The 20,654-nt window shown below is 45.7% G+C and overlaps 1 protein-coding gene across 7 annotated transcripts in view; it reads left to right on the top strand.

Moving 5' to 3' along the window:
• The window catches only part of LOC119186565 (protein unc-13 homolog B), a 353,376-nt gene that overhangs the window by 269,639 nt on the left and 63,083 nt on the right, over positions 1-20,654 (top strand). For 5 of the 7 annotated variants that reach the window (XM_037435100.2, XM_037435108.2, XM_075893351.1 and 2 more), the window contains 3 exons: positions 13,229-13,296; positions 15,073-15,160; positions 20,134-20,208. In XM_037435100.2, coding sequence (XP_037290997.2) covers positions 13,229-13,296; positions 15,073-15,160; positions 20,134-20,208 — 231 coding nt within the window. The remainder of the gene's footprint in view (positions 1-13,228; positions 13,297-15,072; positions 15,161-20,133; positions 20,209-20,654) is intronic. The other 2 variants (XM_075893388.1, XM_037435113.2) reach the window with 1 other exon arrangement.

A 20,654-nucleotide genomic window follows, 5' to 3' on the forward strand; every position in this document is an offset into this window, starting at 1 on the left:
AATAAAACGCATAGACTAAATAATTCATGATTTCACCTTAGCAGTATTTCTGCTTTCCTTTTTATTGTAAGAGGGCAATTTATAATGCAGCTCCGATGTTCGCCTATTTTGAAATTTAACTACGAACTAAATATAATTCTAGCGCCAAAAGTGCCTCGGGAGACAACTCGCATTGCCGCAAATCGAACTACCGAGGTTGCTGGTGGGGACCGTTTTTCACGCGTAAGCCTATATCTGCCGGCTAATTTATACTAAATGCGACTTCGCGAGCTTTTGCTTTCGGCGGCGCGCCTTTGTTGCTGCAACCTGTGCGATCGACGTGGGCCGGGTGTGCGAGCTCGCTGCGCAGCCGGAGTCCGACAACGAAGCGCAATTTATTTCGCGCTGCACGTTGGGGAAGGAAGAAAGGCGGCATCAGAGAGCGCGGTTGGCCCTCGCAGTGCACGAATTCGTTCGGTGCTCCATTGTTATTACGACGGCACTGCACCGTGCGCGACGTTCGCTTTCTGTCTTTTATTATTATTACTATTTGCCGACTCTGCGTTCACCGCTACGCGTGTGTAAATCCGGCTGGCAGTTGCGTCCAGGTAGCGAATTTTGCGCTCCATTGACTTTGGACGCGCTCGGCGGGTTAATGCACTTCGTCGGCTCGCTTTATCGCGCGCATTTCTGGCATAACTTGCATTTTCCGGAGGGCCGTATAGTCTGTATCGCTGATTGCGTCTCGTAAAAGAAGCATGCGATAGTGATAACGCGAGAGATAATGACAGAAAGCTCCGCCTTTCTCCTCTCTCAACACCTGTCAACGCGATGCATGCCGAGCCTGCTGCCTTTAAACATTAAGTGAAAGATCGCTAGCTGTTCTCTGTAATTTTGTTTCCCCGCTTCTTCTTCCGCATCGAGTGGCCTGTCAGAAATGTCGACTGGTCGATAACTGTCGACCTCCTCGTTCGGTTTCGATAACGCGCCCCGCTTTTATTAGGTCGAGCCTGCCACATAAAACGCTCTAATTGATAATCTGATATCTAATCTTCGAGGCAGCGCAGCTGGGCTTGCTGCACGAGCTCTATCCTACTGTATCCGCACTTGTTTCGCCACACAGCACATACCCTACAGTTTTGTGCATGAATCGTCTTTAGTGTCGTCTTCTGGACGTTCGCAGTGCCACGAATGCTAACACAAGGCTCAGAGACGATTCCATAAAAATCACCTGCGCGCACAGACGTAAACTTCAAAGAGCGGTGCAGGTCACTGACAAAGTCAACAAGTACACCGTCGTATCGTAACAAAGATTGCAAACATGCGTAGTTCTCGCCTAATTCATAAAATGGCGCGCTCTGTAATCGCTGCTCTAGGCCGCCGTTAATGATGGAGGCAGAAACTTTCAAGATGCCTTCGCACGACTCTTCTAACGCGCTGTTGTTGTTGTTGTTGTTGTTGTTGTTGTTGTTGTTGTTGTTGTTGTTGTTGTTGTTGTTGCTGTTGTTGTTGTTGTTGTTTTAGATTATCGCACTGCATGTGGAAGTTCAGAATTCGACAGCGTATAAACTTTATTTTTTTTTTCCTCAGTGTCTTTATCCTGCTTTATATCAGGACGTTCTGGGCATTCGTCTTCTGCGAAAATTGACTTGCGTGCACCTCGTCTCATCAAGAAAGATTACCGCGAGCAAACTATTAGGGATGCCAGACATGATCAATAATGCGTGCAGGCTCTAACTAAAGACACTTGCTAGTTAGCGTATAGTGTGGGCTGTCGTCGCCACGAGTAAATTGAAAAGGTCAAAGTGTTCGTCTCCCCCCCCCCCCCCCCCACCACCACCGCCGAAAAAAAAAGTGCTGCAATAGTCGCTGCCCGTGCCACTTAGCTCAACTATTCAGTCCGTCAATGTTGAACCGCGCTTCTTTTTTTGTGTGTTTCCTGCATTCTTTTTTTTTTCCTGTCTGAATTACTCCAGACAGACCGTTCCGAAATGTTTTTGTCTCTCCATTACTACTCCTCTCATCGGTGGGCTCATCTATTTTGAATGAGGTCGCCTTAAGAGCCGTCCTTTGATCTCAGACCACGAATGGTAGCCGTTTCGGCGCGCCGACAAGAGACCAATGCTCTTTAGCGAGGGCAACAGCTTATTCTTCTTTTTTTTTTTTTAGCTGTCGCCTATGGGATCCAGACGAAGCGAGAGAATAAGGTCCTAGTGCTGGATAAGTTCCTTCGCCCATATACTTCGGCGTGCCGTTCCGGCCCGCCTTTCACACACGCTGCCTATATACTTACACTGCTTTCACCCCCGTGTTTCATTCCGTTTTATTTTTCTTGCGTGCGATTAGGTAGGTTCCCATTTCCGCATCGTCGTTAGAACGTTAGAGGTTTCGGCCGGAATATATATATTGTTAACGAAGCGCCATTCGGAAAGAGTCTTTTTCTCTCTCTTTTTTTTTTCTTCGTCTATCATGCTCATCCGCCGGCCGACGTTTCTCCGTGCCTGGAATACCGTTTCTCACGCGCTGTGTGCGTTCGATGCACGGCGCGCGTACGCTAAGCGCGTGCTGGCACCTATTGCAAATCAACACCTTTCCTTGCGCTTTGCTCGCTGCGTGCGCTCTCAGCCTACGCGCCTCATCGACTCCGCCGAGAGCGAGTTCCAAGTTCCTGACTACTTTTCTCGCCTCGGCTTGCATTTAGGCGTTGGCCTTCTTGCCGATTTCTTGGTTTTCTTTTTAGTTTTATCCCGCGCTTCTTGCCGAAATTTAAGCTTTCCTGTTGCTCCAAAGTCGTCGTCGTCGACGCATTTCCGGGAGAGCAGTAATGAAGAAGATCGAAAACAACAAAAACTGAGAGATGTGGTATTAGGGAGGCAAAATAAAGGCGCACGGAAGTACATTTGAGCGCGTATTTTGCGCAGTGCCCTTTTCTGTTCGAGACACGCCATGAATTTCCAAGAGGAGGTGCCTCCTCGAAACGTATTCGCGAGTGCGCTGCGCTGTCTCGGCATTCCGACAGGTTCGCTTATCAGAGGCGCCTGCCTCCCCGGGCTGTGTGGGTGCACGGATGGGTTGGATAGCCATTCGCAAATCCGGCCGTAATACCGGTTGCGCGCCTCGTTCCGGGCCGAGTATATACGAAAAAGAACGTGCTCAGAAAGCCTCATTTCAGTTTACGTGACAGCATCCTTTTTTTTTCTATCTCTCTCCCTTTGTTCCCTTTCTACAGGATGACATTAACGCACTGTATACTCATGTCTGCTCTGACGCTCTCCATCTACTGTTATTTGCTTCCTGCAGAAGCGAATAGTTTACAGTAGAGGCATAAGCGCGTCTACTGTTAGGAGACGCTCACGTGGTGCGGGTTACACTATACATGCGTTGCTTCTTCAACCATAAGAATCCCGTGTGCTATAGATGTTTTTGGAGTCTACAGTCAGTGGCTGCATGGTGATGAGCTGGCTCGGCCGCTTGTTGCTCTAGAGAAGAAAATTTTACGGCGTAATTTATCGGGGTGCGGGTTAAACTTATGCCCCACTCTTGTATTACTTAACTGCGGGAAAAGTCGTGCACGGAAAGGAAAAATTAATAGAATTTTTTTTTCTAAAATGGAACTGCGCGTAACAATTGCTTAGCGAAATCAGTTTTCGGAATGGCTTCAAATCTATCTATCTATCTATCTATCTATCTATCTATCTATCTATCTATCTATCTATCTATCTTTATTTCTTTCTTTTTTTTATAGGTCTGGATCAATGATAGCGTATGTGTAAGTTGTGATGACGCTTGTGCAAGATCACTTTTTTTGGTTTGTTGCCAATTTATGTATCTTGTCGCGGTGGCAGTAACAGGCGAATACATTTTATACATCCCGCGACGGTACGCTTGCCTTTTACGGAAGCGGCGCGTAAATGCGTTTCAAATAGCGCCGCCGTCGATGACTCCCTCCAACGCGAGCTGGCTCATTGGCCGACTCTCGCGCCGCGTAATGTCTATGCGCCATCGTTCCGCGTTCCTTCGTCTCGAGCGCCGTGTTGGCATTGATCGGCGGCGGGTTCTCTCCTTGATTGCGGCTTCCGGTGGTGGTGGGCTGCATGCGCGGCCGCTCATTTGGCTGCGGTGCCACTGCCGGTGGTCATGTGGTTCGCTACGCGCGCTGAATTACTTTAGCTGGAACGAGTGGAGAGTGTTGTGTGTGTGTGTAAAGGGGAGAGGGGGGGGGGCGCTGCTGTTGCAGTCCCTTCGCCGTTGAGTGGACTTGTTCTTCTTGAGTCATCTTCTCGCGCGTTTGAATGACGGCGGAAGTTCAAGAGTAGACCAAGTGTGATAACGAGTGGATGCATAATATTGAGCGTTATATTGTGGCTTGGGTGTTATATGTCTGTTACAGAGTCGTTACGATATCGACAATGTGCGACTTTTGACCGCTGGCTCCGACAGCTTAACTAACCTTAGTAAGACTGACAATTGGGCGAATTTGTATGAATTCTTAATTATGAAAAAAACATATTAGTTCATTTAAGAGTTCGGCACTTGTGCTTCTGTGTGTTCCTCTGTGGTATTGTCGTACTTCGGGGTGGCGTTTGATAATTACGAAACATAATTATTATTATCTTTTCTTGTTTCACATGAATTGCAATTTCTGCCAACTCGTGGATATAAGCAGTTTATTGACTAATTTTACGGGCGGACTGGAACCAAATCGCACGTGGGAGTTTTAGTTTGGGACGTTAAGAAGAACAGCTAACTCGAAATCGAGGTTTTACACTGATACCACTATGATAGGAACTTTTTACAGCCACAATAAAGCGTGGAGGAAGCTCGCGGTCATTGCGAGGCAACGGCCTCTGCAGACAACCACGCTCTTTGGCATCCTCTCTCCGAGGGGCGCTCTAAACCGACGTGATCAAGCCTTGGAACCACATCGTTATTCACTTGAATGGCACAAGCTTTTTTATGGCCTATAATATTGGTGCAGCATTATAAACTGGATAAATTTATCGAAAATACCGCAGTCGCCGTCTTTTCTCATCTCATTTTCCCCCACTTACTGAATATTCCTGTTTTGTGACTCTTCCTTTTTCTCTCTCTCTCTTTCTCACACGCACACACACTCTTTTTGACTCAGTTTGGCCGTGAAACTTTCATGTACCGGCGCCGACTGAGTGTGTTCTGAGATGATGCCCGTAGACATTTTTGTCACCAATAAATAGTAATAAGAACAATCATTGTGGGTTTAACGTCCCGAAACCACCACATGATTATGAGAGACGCCGTAGCGGAGGGCTCCAGAAGTTTCGACCACCTGGGGTTCTTTAGCGTGCACCCAAATCTAAGCACATGGTCCTACAGAATTTTCGCCTCCATTGAAAATGAGGCCGCCGAGGCTGGCATTCAATAAATGTACGCACATAATTTCTTCCTTCCTCCGCGTCAAACAGTTTGTGTGTTAGTAAGTATCGCTTTATTTGAAGGGGCCCTGCAACACTTTTTCAGCGTGGTCCAAAAACACTGCCTATCGATAATCTTGACTCTTGAAAAACTTCGCGCCAGACATACTAGCCCAGCCCGCGGCCTGCAATTTACAGTTATCATATTAAGCTAAAAATTGCTCTCTATTCTTTCGACAAATGGTGCCGTACGCCCAAATAACAGCGCCCATAAGCTCAAAGTTTACGGCCATTGCCTGACTTGAGCATCGTGAGCTTCATAGCTACTGCAGTCACCGCGAGATGCCGCCACGTACCCGCGCTCGCGATCACACTGAAAGTGAGCCGCACGTTTCAAAGAAGAAACGAGAGTGTTCAAAGCCATGACGCGCGCTGTCGAATGCGTGCATCTTCTTGCCCTTTTGTCATTCGAATTGCTTGGAAAAGTTTTACAGGACCCCTTTAAACGTGTCACTTGAGAAGGTTCAGTAGCAGATAATTACACGTCAGTATACATTTCTTCATTGCGCTTTTAGTATAAAAGCCGTACGGAAGCTTGTCACTCTTGAATATTGTCGTTTCTTAACACTTATTCTGGTGTTTTGTTTTTGTTGAACTAAGGCCCGTACTCACAAATCATCCTTACCTCGAGTTTTCATTATCGATTGTAAGCCTTTATTTTTCTTGATGTACAAAGTAGGCTGGTATTCATGAACCTGTATTGTTGTTATTTTTTACCTTGTTACCATTTTCGTGCCTTTATAACGCATGTAGAGGGTACAGAAACTTCAGGAAAACTCGAGGTAAGGCGAAGGTTGGTTTGTAAATACGGGCCTAAAACTTTAGCAGGCTTCTCCTTATGCGCAGCTGTTGCCGACAGAGCACGCTTTACAGGGTCTGCATCGTTTTTGTTCTTTTTTTTTTCTTTTTCTTTTCTGATATTTTGAATTACCAGTCCGACTGTTGATTTCTCATGTAATATCTATTATACGCTTACGTTGTACTTCAGGAACTCCTACGCTCTAGTGCAGCAATCACATAAATCCTATTTAAGAGTACTCCCTACAAGTTCATATTTGCAACTGAAATCTACACAAGAGTAGTTTGTGCACGCCGGGCTCTGGCGACGGCTCGATGGTAGAAAATTATTATTAATTTTTTATCGACCCGAACACGGTAAGAGTTCTGGTTCTGTTTTGTGTTGTCGATAAAGCGCAATTACTAGAAAGAACACGATATTAGCTCGAAACAAATGCGGCCTATTGCTTTCCTCTTAACGCTCTGTATACTTTAAAATGCTCATAGAAAAGCAAAAAAAAAATCTAAATCGGGAAGTAGTTCATAATTCCCCGATTTACTGCACCGTTTTGATTTGACTGCACCGTTTTTTTTTCTGTCCGTTTTGTGGATGACTCGCTTTTAAAGGAGCCCTGTGGCATTTTTTTTTGTGATCATAAAATGACCTCACTATTGGTGTTTATTGCCTGACCAATCGATTGCTGCAAAAATTTGACGAATCATCAAGTACAAGTGCAGTTACAGTGATCTAGCTTTAAGCGCTTTGTGCTCGCTGAAAGCTAAACTGAAAAACAAGAGGGGTTGCACAAAATTCAAGCAGCCACTTATGTATGTCAGCTCGCGTTGTGTTCGTAATCACTTTTTTTTTAACCCGTTGGCATGGTCACCGCGATAGTTGTTCGCTGATGGCGCCCGTAACCAGTATCGAACAAAAAAAAAAAAACTCCGTGAATGAAAAACACTAAGGACACAGTGGGGCTCGAACCGGGGTCCACTGCGTGCCAGCCCAGTATTCTACCACTGAGTTACGCCGGCTTTTTCTTTCTTTATTGCCTGTGGACATACAACATTCACAAACATATATACATCAAACAAACTCATGTTTCCACTGAGTTACGCCGGCGCTTGGGACTTGTTCGCGAAGTTACCTTAGGCAGGCTTGATCTCGAGAAAGCTATCGTATTATGAGCAATAAAGCGTTTTAAAACAGCAAAAGACCAACCAGGCGTCGCACGTTGCGACTAGCGTAACGAGTGGGTCGTCCAATAAATACTCCGATTCGCCACAACAGCTGGTTCTTGATCACCCATTAGCTGTGGCCCATACCCACTTCAGGCATAATTCCTCATCGTCGTCAGCCACTGCATGAACAATTGGAACAGAATCCCTTGCAAGTGTTTAGCGGATACCGTGCTTCTCAGAAGAATGACGAAGGATATTATAGCGAATACCGGCCTTACTACCCAGAAAAATATAATTATTGATGCCGTAGTGGGTACCGAGCAAGTGTGCTTGCAGCAGTTACCCAATGAGTGTTAAGGAAAGGCGACTCTTCTATAGCTTTCGCTGTGACTGTGCTGCGCCTTCCGCGCAGGCGTGGCGTTTTCTTCGTTTCTTTGTGTGAATGCGCGCGTTCCTGCCAGCGCATGTACGTCGGACATCGGCAAGTTTTCGCTTGGCATTGTGCCTAAACCTCAAACCCGGCGATTTTCGAAGTTCCTTGTGTCCATATCACGCCCTTTCGTTTTTTTGTCTTTTTTTATACTGTTGCTAAAGAACACGAGGGAAGCTCCTTCTCAAGAGGCAAAGACCATTAACTGTTGACGCGTCCTTTGTGTTTCTTAGGGATGTTATTTATTTTTTCCTCTTTAATAAACATTTTTGTTGCCGCTACTGTTGCTGATGTTTTCGTCGTCGTTGTTTCTGTGGTCCTTAAATTGTTGCGTGAGTTCTATAATTTCACCGCATTCATTAGTAGAATCTCATTTTAAATGCTAAAAAAAACTATCAAGTGGTATGACGATAGACAATTAAGGCTGGCTGAATTGGGTTATTTTAACATGTTTATTTTTTGTAGCTTGGCCAAACAGAATAACACTGGGAAAACAAAGCACATTTGTTCGCACACTGTGGGGACATTCCTGGGCTTGCAGCAAACTCGATGCACTTTCTTCTTGCGTTCATTTTCCTTGCAGTTGTTTCGGCGTCGTCCGTGTTCTCTTACAGCCATTTCTTTCCTTTCGCTTCTAATTCAATTTTTATTACGATGCTGACTTACTATCCCTATAGCTTTAGTGTTTTTTTTTTCAAACGAATATCACTTAAGAAAACCGATTTCTTGCGCTTGGCAGACCACATAATGACAAAATCGTTCGCTTTACTCTGTTAATTAGGCATGCTAGCTTCTTCGCTTAGTTCGGGGTTCCTTTTCCGTTGATCATTCTATAGCACGCAATATTTAGGTATAGTGTAGTGGGCTTTCAGTTCGCGTCTTTTAGCGTACATTCTCTCATTTCGGGTTCAGCTTCCTAAATATGTGGCTTCCTTCGTATTGATTTTTACCACTCCTGTTCATTGCCGTTTGCAAAGCAGGAAATTCCAGCTCGTCCCATTTTCCGACTGTTCGCTTTTGTCCAGCAGCAATATCAGTGACTACCCCCATGGTTACTAGGGGAGATGGTGGGGGGGGGGGGGAGTAGTGAGCGGCTTCGCGCCTATTTGTATTCTTGCCTCCCACTAAGTATTCGGATGTCTCTTTTACAACATTGCGATTTTTTTGCATGGCTTGCTGCTACACGACCTTAGGGCGCCTAGTTTCTAGTTGCTGCTGTGATTAAAGTCTTATGAGTAACAAGAAGACTAGGATTGTTTGCTGAGAAATGCGTTCACTGAAAAGAAGAACAGTACATTGCCTGAACTAAACTGTCTCTGCATCACCGTTTTGAGGAAGTGTGCACAGCACGGCCATCCCTCGGTCATCGTCGTCTTCCTCTTCTGCTGAAAATGCAACATATTTCGCTATCACTTTTTTGTGTTTGTGTGAGTGTGTGCGTGTGCTTAGTCGGCTGCTTTTTTTTCTCTCTTCGCTAAACTCTCACTCGCAAGGGGCGCCATTACGCTTCGAAGCAGCCCGGATCACAGAATGACGACCGAGGAGGCGCGCGGCGAATCGCTGCTTGAAACAGTGGGCCGTAAAGAAGCGGGCATGTCTTGGTGAGGGGACGAGACTAATCACCGATTACGGTGCCGCGACGACGAATATCCGGCAGCTTCCCCGCCTACCGTGCTGCCGCTGCTATTGCGGGCGCGCCAATTCCGGGCGGCTCCCCCGCTGACTGTCTCCTCTTCCGCCCGCGTCGCCCGTATACGGCCGCCGCACCACCTTCGGTGCCTGCAAAAGCATCGCCTGCCTGCCTCGCTGCGTCGGCAGCATCTCGTGTGTGGTCGGCCCGCTCATATGATGGGACTGGCCTTCGAGTTGGGGCCAAATCGTTGCTCTTTCTTTCTGCTTCTCTGCTGGTCAGACAGTTAGGAACAATGAAGTGGGGAGGACAGTGAGGAAGCCATTGAACAAATGAATTAACGAGGGAAAGAGCGTTGAGAGGAAGGATAAAAAACGGAACCCGCAGAGGGATCGTTGCACCATCATTATACGTATACTACTACTGTATGTCCCGTTAGTTCCAGCGCCGAAAGACCTTGTTGATCATCACCTCTCCTGACTTAAGCGCTTTCATTGCAGTTCGTTTCTTTTTTGTGTGGTCCACGTAATGACTTTGTTCTTTTTTTTTCTGTGTGAAAAATGGTCATTGCCTTTCCCTTCCTAACAGTTTTTTTTAATTTTTTGTAAAATTCGTTTTTTTATCGTTAGATAACTTTAATACAATATTAGCACCAGATGACATTAGACATAGTATACCGTGGTGTGTCTTTTTTAACTGTGCGTGCGTCGCCAGCAGCCTTCGCTTTACAGCAGTGATTGTAGCGTTTTTTTTTTTTACTGTCTCAGCTTCGCTCCACACGCGGGCGCGAGTTCAATTGTGTTTCAAAAATACTGATGTTTGCGAGGTTGAAATATATTTAGAAACTCTGGAAGCGGCCATTTCTGGAGGCTAATACAATTTTCTTAAAACTTGCAAGCTAAAGAATCCCATGGTGGTAGGAATTTCTGGAGCCTTCCACTACGGCGTCTTTCATAATCATGAGGTGGTTTTGGGACGTTAAACGCCACAAATTGATCAAAATCAATCAATCTCTTGACATTTTTTGCTCTAATAAGATAGCGGGCTTAAATACAGTTTCCATTTGGCTGGTTTTTTTTTCTTACTCATTCAAACGTTCTCATTCATCTGATTGAGGCCTCGTGGGCAATTGTCGGTGACAAAGCAGACGTTTAATCAAATTGAAATAAAAATTTGGTGACGAATTTTATCCGTTTTCAAGCACCTTAACCGTGCGCTGCTTTGCGAATATCAAATAGCTGTTTGTATGTTACTCGATGACATTCTACTTCGTTCTCCTTTCTGTTTACTGGTATTGCAGCAGGAGCTTCGACCATTATTGAAATTCTCTCCTGCGTTGTTCTTACCCTGCTGTGTAAACTTAAAACGCCGCCGGCCTGTATGTTTCACGTTTTTGTGCCCTCAGAGGGTTCCGATCTGCTGTGCTGTCTGGAGCGGGTCTACTCAGCTGGAGTCTAGTTCAGAATTCCAGTGTTCTAATACCTGAACCATCGTGCGTGCGTGTGTGTGTGCGTGCGACATCCTATTGGCTTTTCGCCAAACCAGTGGACTGTTTTTTTTTTTTTTTTACTACCGCACAATTGAACGTCTACTCTTCTGTTCATTCGCTTAGTCTGTGTGGTGAAAGCAAAGTTTGACCGTGTTTTGCAATACCCCCACCGTCAATTCCTCTTTGTTTTGGGACGTTCCCGTCCACGATTGCCGGACTTCGGACCCGGGCTTTATCTCCAGCGTGGAACGACAGTGTACAACGCGCTTTTGTGAAACTCGAGCTACAGAGCATCTGGTCGGAGGCTATTGACGCAAGCAGGAGCGCATCCAGCCGATCGATGCCGCAATCCGGCGATGTGGCCAAGTTGTGACGCGGTACGCTCCGACTGTCCGACGCACGCTTGAACTCCCCATTTACTGCGTTAGTTACGTTCCTACGCTTCTAATTATGGTGCAACGGGAATTCCCGTAGAACCGTGCGCAGAATGCTCCCAACGGGGCGCGTGACGTAACAGCGCAGTGGAAGAGGACGGCCACGCTAAAGCGGTTGCGCAACTCTTAGCGGTCGTCCGAGCCGCGTGTTAAATTATAGAGGAGGCTCGTGCTATCTCCCTCTCGGCCGCTGAGCGACTTCCTGGCCGTGCGTCTTCGCGGGGAACCGTTTTATGTCGCCATTCTGTTCTCTGGTTTTCTCGAACTCGTTCCGTTTTCATTTGTTTGCGAACGCGTTCGCCAGGATCTACTGACTATCCACTTTCTCTTCGGTGTCTCCCGATTCGCATTACGTGGTCAGACTGGTTTATGTCCCGTTCCTCCTGCCATATCTCCTTCCCTGCTTGCTCTTTTTTTTTTTACTGTCTGCTCGTCACTATCGGTGCTTCGCTTTTATTGCCGACAGCGTGGTTTCCCTATCTGTGCAGCGCGCTTGCTTCTCTGCTCTTCCTTCGATTCGGCTGCATCGCTCAAGCAGGCGCCTGTGTAGTCTTGCATTCCTAGCCTATACGTCGGGTCACATTTTTTTTTTTACTTACCGTAGCGCAAACCATTTGAGTCTATGCTGTGTTCAAAGCACGAATGCAGGTTTATGTCACGTTTGGTGTGAAGCGTGAGGGGTGGGAAAAGGAAGCCAGTTCAGACAACATTCATTTGGCTCTCACGCCTCCTTTAAGCTAAGATGCGGGTGGCGAATATATATATATATATATATATATATATATATATATATATATATGTGTGTGTGTGTGTGTGTGTGTGTGTGTGTGTGTGTGTGTGTGTGTGTGTGTGTGTGTGTGTGTGTGGCATTAAAAAAAAGCAGCCCCGCCGTGGGGTGGTCTAGTGGCTAAGGTACTCGGCTGCTGACCCGCAGGTCGCCGGTTCGAATCCCGGCTGCGGCGGCTGCATTTCCGATGGAGGCGGAAATGTTGTAGGCCCGTGTGCTCAGATTTGGGTGCACGTTAAAGAACCCCAGGTGGTCGAAATTTCCGGAGCCCTCCACTACGGCGTCTCTCATAATCATATGGTGGTTTTGGGACGTTAAACCCGACATATCAATCAAAAAAAAGAAAGCAGCAGTACTGTTTATATTACCTTTTTCTAGAGTGCCCCCATTGCTATGCACCGATTGCTGCCTTAAATTAAATTTTATGCTGTTAGACAGCACGCCAATTCAATTTAAGTAAACTTCTGGTTTTGTAGCTAAAAAGAGGTTTCCCGATGTGCGATTTATTGTTATTAATTTTTATCTGGCGTACAGACCACTGTTAGCCGTTATTAATTTACTCTTACAATGTTCACTTTCTGTTTTAATGACGGTGTTGACTCGCATGTGACCTCTACACGTGATAACGTACATTTCTGTTGTAGGTGGCACCCGATGATGCGAAACATTTTATATGTTACATCACTGTTCCTATTGAGTTTCTTTTGCAAAATTGTGCAATTATTCTAGTTTGTATAAGATGCCACACATACTGTAGGTATGTGCGACGCATATTTAACGTCATGGTATTCCGTAGCCAACGTTATTTCACATGTTGTTTTAACCCTGTATAGGTTGGATTCTCCCGGAAGTAGCCGGCAGTTGCGCTTACATCTCTTGAGATAGTTATCAGTAAATAAAAGGAATGTCTCTTAACGACCGTTTTGTGCACTGCCTTATGTTATAAAGAATGTGGTGCCGTCCATGTGTTTCTATATATATGTATAATGTATCGTTCATTGTAGCGTTTCCGTTGATCTACACTGTTTGGCCTAACCTTTCGTCGTTCTTTCTCTTCCCTTTTGTCTCAGCAGAGTGGAGGCGCTCTTAGGTCAAGCAGTCGTGATGGACCCAAGAGCTTGTGGCCTCGCAGTGGAGGGTGAGTACAGCTCGGCTTTCGTGACAAGCGACCGTTTCATCCGAAGCGGTGGGTGCACTGTGGCCGTCTCAGTGGCACGCGCGTATAGCATCGCCGTCTGGGCTCACGAGAGGCAGTTTTTATGACCAACAACCGTGCGGCGGCGAGTGTCTGCTGATGATGTAATGGCCGCAGCCAGCTTTGGCTGTCGTCGGCACGGACAGTAATGGGCTGGGAGGGCCGTCATGCCTGCCGCTGGGGCCAATCGATGCATTCGGTGTAGCGTTTATTGACCGAAGCTCATCTCGTATTTTGGTACGTTATAGACGCACGGGCCTGCTTCTAAGTTGAGCGAGTGTGGAGTGTAACGTTATCGAGTCAAATATTGCATTTTTTTTAACTTGGGAAGTGTTTTATGCCAGGTTTACACCAAGACTTGAATAACGTATTTCCGTCACGGATGTGACGTTTTTTTTTTAAATTTCTCAAGCAGAATAAAAATGCGTCGGGGAGTGTTACACATGTCACGACATTTTTGGCTGGTTACCGACGCACCTTCTAAGCAATGAATGATTGATTGATGTGTGGGGTTTAACGTCCCAAAACAACTATATGATTATGAGAGACGCCGTAGTGGAGGGCTCCGGAAATTTCGACCACCTGGGGTTCTTTAACGTGCACCCAAATCTGAGCACACGGGCCTACAACATTTCCGCCTCCATCGGAAATGCAGCCGCCGCAGCCGGGATTCGAACCCGCGACCTGCGGGTCAGCAGCCGAGTACCTTAGCCACTAGACCACCGCGGCGGGGCACCTTCTAAGCAAGAAACTTGTGGAAGATGAGCGTATCCTGTACTTCGTAGCTATAGTAATGTAGCAAAATAACACTTGGCTTTATATTTGACTACAGTGCTCGTTGTTAAAACTGGCCCTAACACTACACTATCGCGTAAATGTGCGCATGCGTTGTTTCGCCAAATTAAATACTTGGACTGATCTAAATGTCATATTGTTAGCATGCAGTGTGAAGTGAGCAACTACCGCCTTGTTAAAACAATTGACTATTGATAATCAACTTGCATCCTTCGTTTGGCCTTTTACAGTCCATAAAGCGTGTGAATCGTTTATGTTTCACGACAAGCGAATACTTAAATTTTCCAATTCCACGTGTTTAAACTCAACAGCAAGCAAGTGCGGAAAACTTTTATATTCGCATTCGGAATGTAGAACTTACAACTTGAAACACCGCAATTCTGGAACGTGCTTAACCATAGGAATGTATGCTAGTTATGCGCTCAATATAGTGTGTGTCTGCTCGTTGGAAATTTACGTAAAGCGTTTTTATGTCATACATTACACAGTTGGGCGTTTAAAGCATCAGCTCCATGTTCGATGATCAGTAAATATAAATGGATAGGGGGTGGGGAAATTTTTTTTAACACGCACCGTGTATAAGATGTCATGCTGTTTGCATTGGCTATCGACCAATCTCAAGTTCGTGTTTTTAGGTCGATCACACTCACTGAAGTGACAGAACTTTCCTTAGTTCATTACATATATTAAATCACCTCATTCCTTTGACGCACGTCTTGTAGATTTTATGCTGGGAATTGCTTGATATGGCATCGCGTAGACTAAACCATAATTCGCCGCCTGCATTTTTCTAATTCCTCTTTAATGTTACCAGGTTTCCGAAACAAGTTACATTGTTGGCGGGGCGGTTTGTTTGAAGTGCTTTCAGAGATCGACGTTTTCATTACGCCATTTTTTTTTCGTCCATTTGTTGTTCTTGTGCAGGCCGGAGCATAATCCATTCTACAGCAACATCGACTCGATGCCTGATATCAGGCCTAGAAGAAAGTCCATTCCTCTTGTCAGCGAGTTGGTGAGTTCGATCGCAAAGCTGTTTATCTTCATGTTTCTGGGACGCCGAATGTGATTTTTTTATATCGCCTTTTCGATTCCGTTTCTCGCGTGGCTAGTCGATACCGTCAAGAAATCGAGAGAGCAAGCCGTTATAAAATAGAGCAAGAAGTGTGTTAGACGCTTTATTAAATGAGTGAATGCTGTGAAGTCTGTCACGATGTGTTTACAAGATTAAATGCCGCGATACCGTCGGCAAGGAAAGAGCTAAACGGCGCGGAAACATGCATATCTTGTGACTGACCGGCGAGCGTTACGAACATTTAGTGCGCGCAAGTGACTTTGAAACGGTGCCGTTCGGTATTTATGGAAGTGAGGCTAAAACAGCTCGCTGTTTCGAGCGTGAGTGTAATAGTATTTCTGTTTAACGTGCTCGTTCCTGCTTTTAACGTTGCTCTTTTCCTGAGGGTAAATATCTACTGCAGCTTTTCAGAACTTTTCCCTAGACTCTTTCCCGGCCCTATTTGTTGTGTGGTTTTAAAAGCGAGGGAGTATTAAAAAAATAAAAGAACAAGGCCTTATACAGTTATTTCGACAAACACGTGCGCTTTTCAAACTTTCGCTGTGTACAAGGTAATAGAAAACCGTCTCTATGAAACATTTCGTTCGTGAGGTGTAATTCATTGGCGGTCGCTTAAGAGCAAAGTGCTTGAATATATTCTTTCTGTCGCATGCACTCGCATTCATATGCGCACAATCTATGACTCGACTGAACGATTTTTTTTCTTAATAAAACGCTTTCCTTTTCAGCGGTCTTAATGTTTCAGCTCTTTTTTTTATATTATAAACTCACAACGGCTAATAAGAGGTAACAGCGTGTGACACGCGTAATATTTTTATGCTTAATTACGCGCGCGCGTTGCTTCAGCGAACATTGTTTGTCCGAAACGCGAAGCGCTCCTCTGCGAGGATGCTTGTGCCGCCGGGCGAGATAATTACAAACCGCGATCGCTGACGCTTCGCATCGCAGTATATACAAGGGCGCACAGCGCTTGAAAAATACGCAGATTCCTCTATAGGCGTTAACAGGCGCGAGTTTGTCGTGGCAGCTCTTCTGGAGGTCGTTCGGGTGCGTGGTTTTATAAGTACAGGGCCCGTGTTCACGCATAATGTCGGGCTATCTGCGCGGGAGGTGTTACTTTATCGCCTCAAACCGGGCGGCTCGCGCACTCATAGTATAGTAGGTTTTCAGTTTGTGCGGTGTTCCATTACCCGAAAAAAACATTTTGCGTATGGCGGAATCTCCTCGAGCAACACGTGTAGCTCGAATTCTTTTGAATCGCGGTTCGCTTACGCGAAACTGTGATGCCACGGTGTAAATCGTACGGTATACTGGCGCCACTACTGATTGTTTAAAAAGAAAGACTTGCAATAATTTAGCAGGGATGGGGGCGCTGTTGCCCTCTCTGAACTACTCGCTTATTCGCAGCTCGGTGCGGACATCGCGGTTCCGTGAGTATATGTCAGTGTCACTTTGCCGTGTATGGAGAAGAGTGAAATTCATATGCATACGAGCAATAGCCGTTGTTCACCAGGTCACTTAATATATATATTATGTAGTCACACACCTACACTCCCTGAAACAGTTTCCGAAATTCCAGAGCCTGCTGTCGTATAAAACAAAATATTACGCGTGACTTGTAAAAAAGAAAACAAGCAAAGAAACTGCAATTCCCGACGCGCCTGACATCATCCACAGCATTTTTTTTCATCCTAATATTTATTTTTACGACGTACTATTACGTACCCGTACTACGCTTTGCTAACGCAGTTCGTTGCCAGCAACAAACCCGAGAATCCACGTTTAAAAATGTCGTCGCCGAGCACAGAAGCTGCGCAGGTTCAATTCCTAACTTTTTGGGCCCCGTAGCCACTGCATGCAAGTTGGATCCCGTTTTTTACGTAGTGAAAAGCCCAGCCTGCGCATTCGCAACTGGAAGTTGGGCCCCGCGGCAGTGCCACGAGAAAAGACTGGTAGATGAAGCAGGGAATGGTGGGCGATTTCGCGCATGCATTCCATTTCGTCACAACGGCAGTACAATAGGTGGACGAGTTGACGGAATACGTGCGTTCCTCGTCGTGCATCGTCTGCTGTTGCCCACAAGGTCCACGATCGGCATGGCAACGTATCTCGTTTTGCAAAAAAAAAGATACAACGAGCGAGGAAGGAAAATAAATGGTACGTCCAAACTCATAATGGCTAAGGGATGCGTGCTTTCAGCTCTAGAGAAGACTCTGAACGGCTTGTTGGCACAGTCGTAATAACGCATCATTGTACATACACCCCCATACATCTTTTTCTCACCGTAACCTTCGTATTCCTCGCACCGACTTGAGTAGTTGATCTCTTCAATTGTAAGCACCTCATTTCAAGGTAGAACAAAAAATTGTCAAAGGGAAACTTAAAGTCTCTTTCTACTCGTCATTCTTTTATTCTTGCTGTTTGTCTTTTTTTAAGAATGAAAGGGAAAAAAACAGAAACAGCGTCTGTTTTGAAGAAAGAGACGCGGCTATAGGGTTCGACGAATACGGTGCATTGCTTTCTGTTCCCCGAAGCGACCGGGCCCCTCCAGCCTCGCGAGGCAATCTTTTCTTCGGCCGCATCTCTCCGGCGCGTTGTCAGCCTCGTATCGAAAAAGGACGGACTTGCATAAACAGCGGGTTCTCGCGTGCCCGGAGCAAACGTTTCGCCAGTGCCGCCCCCTCCTGTATACGCACACGTGCAGCGACAATGTCGCGCAACAACGCCGTTCGGCGTGCGCGTATTTGTTTACCGGTGTCGGAGCTCGCGCGTCTCCTCTTCCTCGCCGACGCCTCTTGGCATCGAATCCCCACTTGAAACGCAGCCACCTGTGTAAATATATCGCGCTTTCTCATCCCTCGCGGCTCTCTATCACGCGTGATCTTTTTCTGGATTTTTTTTCTTCAATTCCGATCAGTCACTCTTTCTATTTCTTCCGTTTTTTTTATTACTCTTTTTAAAGCACCAGTTCTTCACCTCCGTGTAGGTAAGGACAGCTCTTTTGCCTCCCGTTTTATTTTCGTTTGCCCGAACGTTGTTCACAGGGGCGAAAAAAAAGGAAAAGAAAACACGAGAAACAACGCCAGCCAGATTTTTTTTTTTTTTTGAGAACATAAATTATGAGTTCGTGAGAGATAGGCTACGGTGACGAATGGTTTGTTTTTTAACGCGACGAAAGAAAGATGGGAGTGAATGTTTTCCGACGAGCTGGATCACGTGGAGACGTGTCTTGCGCGTACGCGAGCACACCACACGTGTGCCCAGTGGCATTTTCAAGACCCGTATTTTTTTTCCCCCTTTTCCTATAGGTTCCGGTGAAAGCCTTCGTCGTTTCCTTCGGGCGCGCGCGGCGGCAAATCCAGCGCGCTGCTTATTTCGCCCGCTGTGCGGCAAAGTTCGGCCCCGTCTTCGCCACGCGTCATCAACACGAACGCGGTGGCAAACGTATTATTATCTCCTCGTATCCGCACCGACCGCGCTTTTCGCCCACTAACTCGGCGAGCCTACATTTTCTTTTCTTTTTTCGAGCCTTTTTTGCAGCAGCCTCATTTCGCGGCTTTTTCATCGCCTATATACCTGATGCGCGCCCGCGCGAAAACTTGCCGAAGTCGCTCTGCGCGCGACGACATCCGAGTTCGCGGATCCTGTAGGCTTAGCGTTCACCCGCGACTTTCTCTAGCTATGCTTATATACTATACTTCGCACCTCTATAGCACGGCGGAACCCGCTTTTTTTGTTTTTTTGCTCACTTTTTTTTTCATTTTTTCTGTTTCCGCCGTTTCAGAATTCCTCGAGGATCAAGTTCTGACCTTTGCACTTTCGCGCGGCTTCGGGATGTTTTTTTTTTTTTTCTTTCTCTCTCTCTCTTCCTTTTCGTCGTCGTGTTCTCACCCACGTTTTTCTCTCCCTCTCTTCATGCTTCCTGGCAAAAAGGTGCTCAAGGTACACTTTTTTAATACCCCCTTTTTCTCCCCCTCGATCCCTGTTTTGTATTTTTTTCTTTACCATTCGTATAGCGTAGTCGCTGAATGCGCCCGCTCAATTTCTCGCTCTGGCGAGCTTTTGATGAAACCTTGCGTTTTGCATCCCCATTTTACTTTTTTATTGTCTTTGGTACGCATGCCGAAGAAGAAAAAAAAGCTATTTATTAAAAGTGTTGCTGACGCGTCATTCAATTCTCTTTGTGCTTTTTCTTATCACCATACCATGAACTCTCTAGAATAGCTGAAGTGATTATGGTAAACTTTTAAAAGGAATGCGATCTTGCCTATGATCTTCTGTTTTTTTTTCTGCATTGCATCATTACCATCCTTTACTTCGACATATTGATGTCGGAGTTGGTTAATAGAGCTTCTACCTCCATTTCTTCTTTCTGTCTAAGTTCAGTTGGCATGCTGGATTGTTGAATGCTGCTTGCTTGATCAAAGATTGCTTGTTTTCCCCAAGCGATTGAACGTATTAGTTGCAACATACCATACTGCAAGTCTGCAGCAGCATGTGTGCAGACCCTATAATTTGCTACTCTTTTCAAAAGGATGTCTTTCATGACGGGTACGAAACTAAGGCAAAATGTACGAATACGAGGCTTCTTTTATCTCAAACCTTCGTTTTGTAATGTTTTCATTTACAAGATTACGCATTGGCAGGTAACTCCGGGATCTTTTTGCTTTAATAATAATAATAATAATATTATTATTATTATTATTATTATTATTATTATTATTATTATTATTATTATTAAAAACGTGTTAAGAAAACTTTGGCTTTTTTTACCGCGTGTTTCTATCTGGGCTATATTAAAAGCCAACCTGCCGCAAACAACCAGAGAAAACGAAATAGAGAGCCCTCATGTGTTCAGTTGGGCAAGGGCTGACTCCAAACTTCGCTTCCCTTCCCGTGCTTTCTCTCTGCAGACAATGGCTGCCACCAAACGAAATGCCGCATTGACATCAGTTGTTCCCCGAACGCATCCCAACGACGAAGAACTGGTATGTATTGCTTCTGTTGCACTTTTCATGTTTCATCTATCACGTCTTGCATAACGAAGCTCAACAGTACGAAGTTTTCGTCGTTCATGTTCAACTCATCATCATCATCATCATCAGCCTGACTACGCCCACTGCGGGGCAAGGGCCTCGCCCATGGTCAGCCAATCAACCCGGTTTTGTGCTTTCTGCTGTCACGTTATACATGCGAACTTTTTAAATCTCATCGACCCACCTAACTTTCTGTCTCCCCTTCCCGTGTTTGCCTTCTCTGGGAACCCAGTCAGTTACCCTTAATGGCCAGCGGTTATCCTGTGCTACGTGCCGGCCCATGTCTACTTCTTCTTCTTGATTATAACTAGGATATCCTTAACCCCGGTTTGTTCCCTGACCCACTGTTAAGCTATATATATGTTATGTATTATGTATATGTCTGCTAACATATATAT

This window comes from Rhipicephalus microplus, chromosome 1 (assembly GCF_043290135.1).
Source record: "Rhipicephalus microplus isolate Deutch F79 chromosome 1, USDA_Rmic, whole genome shotgun sequence".
In the NCBI taxonomy this organism is placed as follows: domain Eukaryota; kingdom Metazoa; phylum Arthropoda; class Arachnida; order Ixodida; family Ixodidae; genus Rhipicephalus; species Rhipicephalus microplus.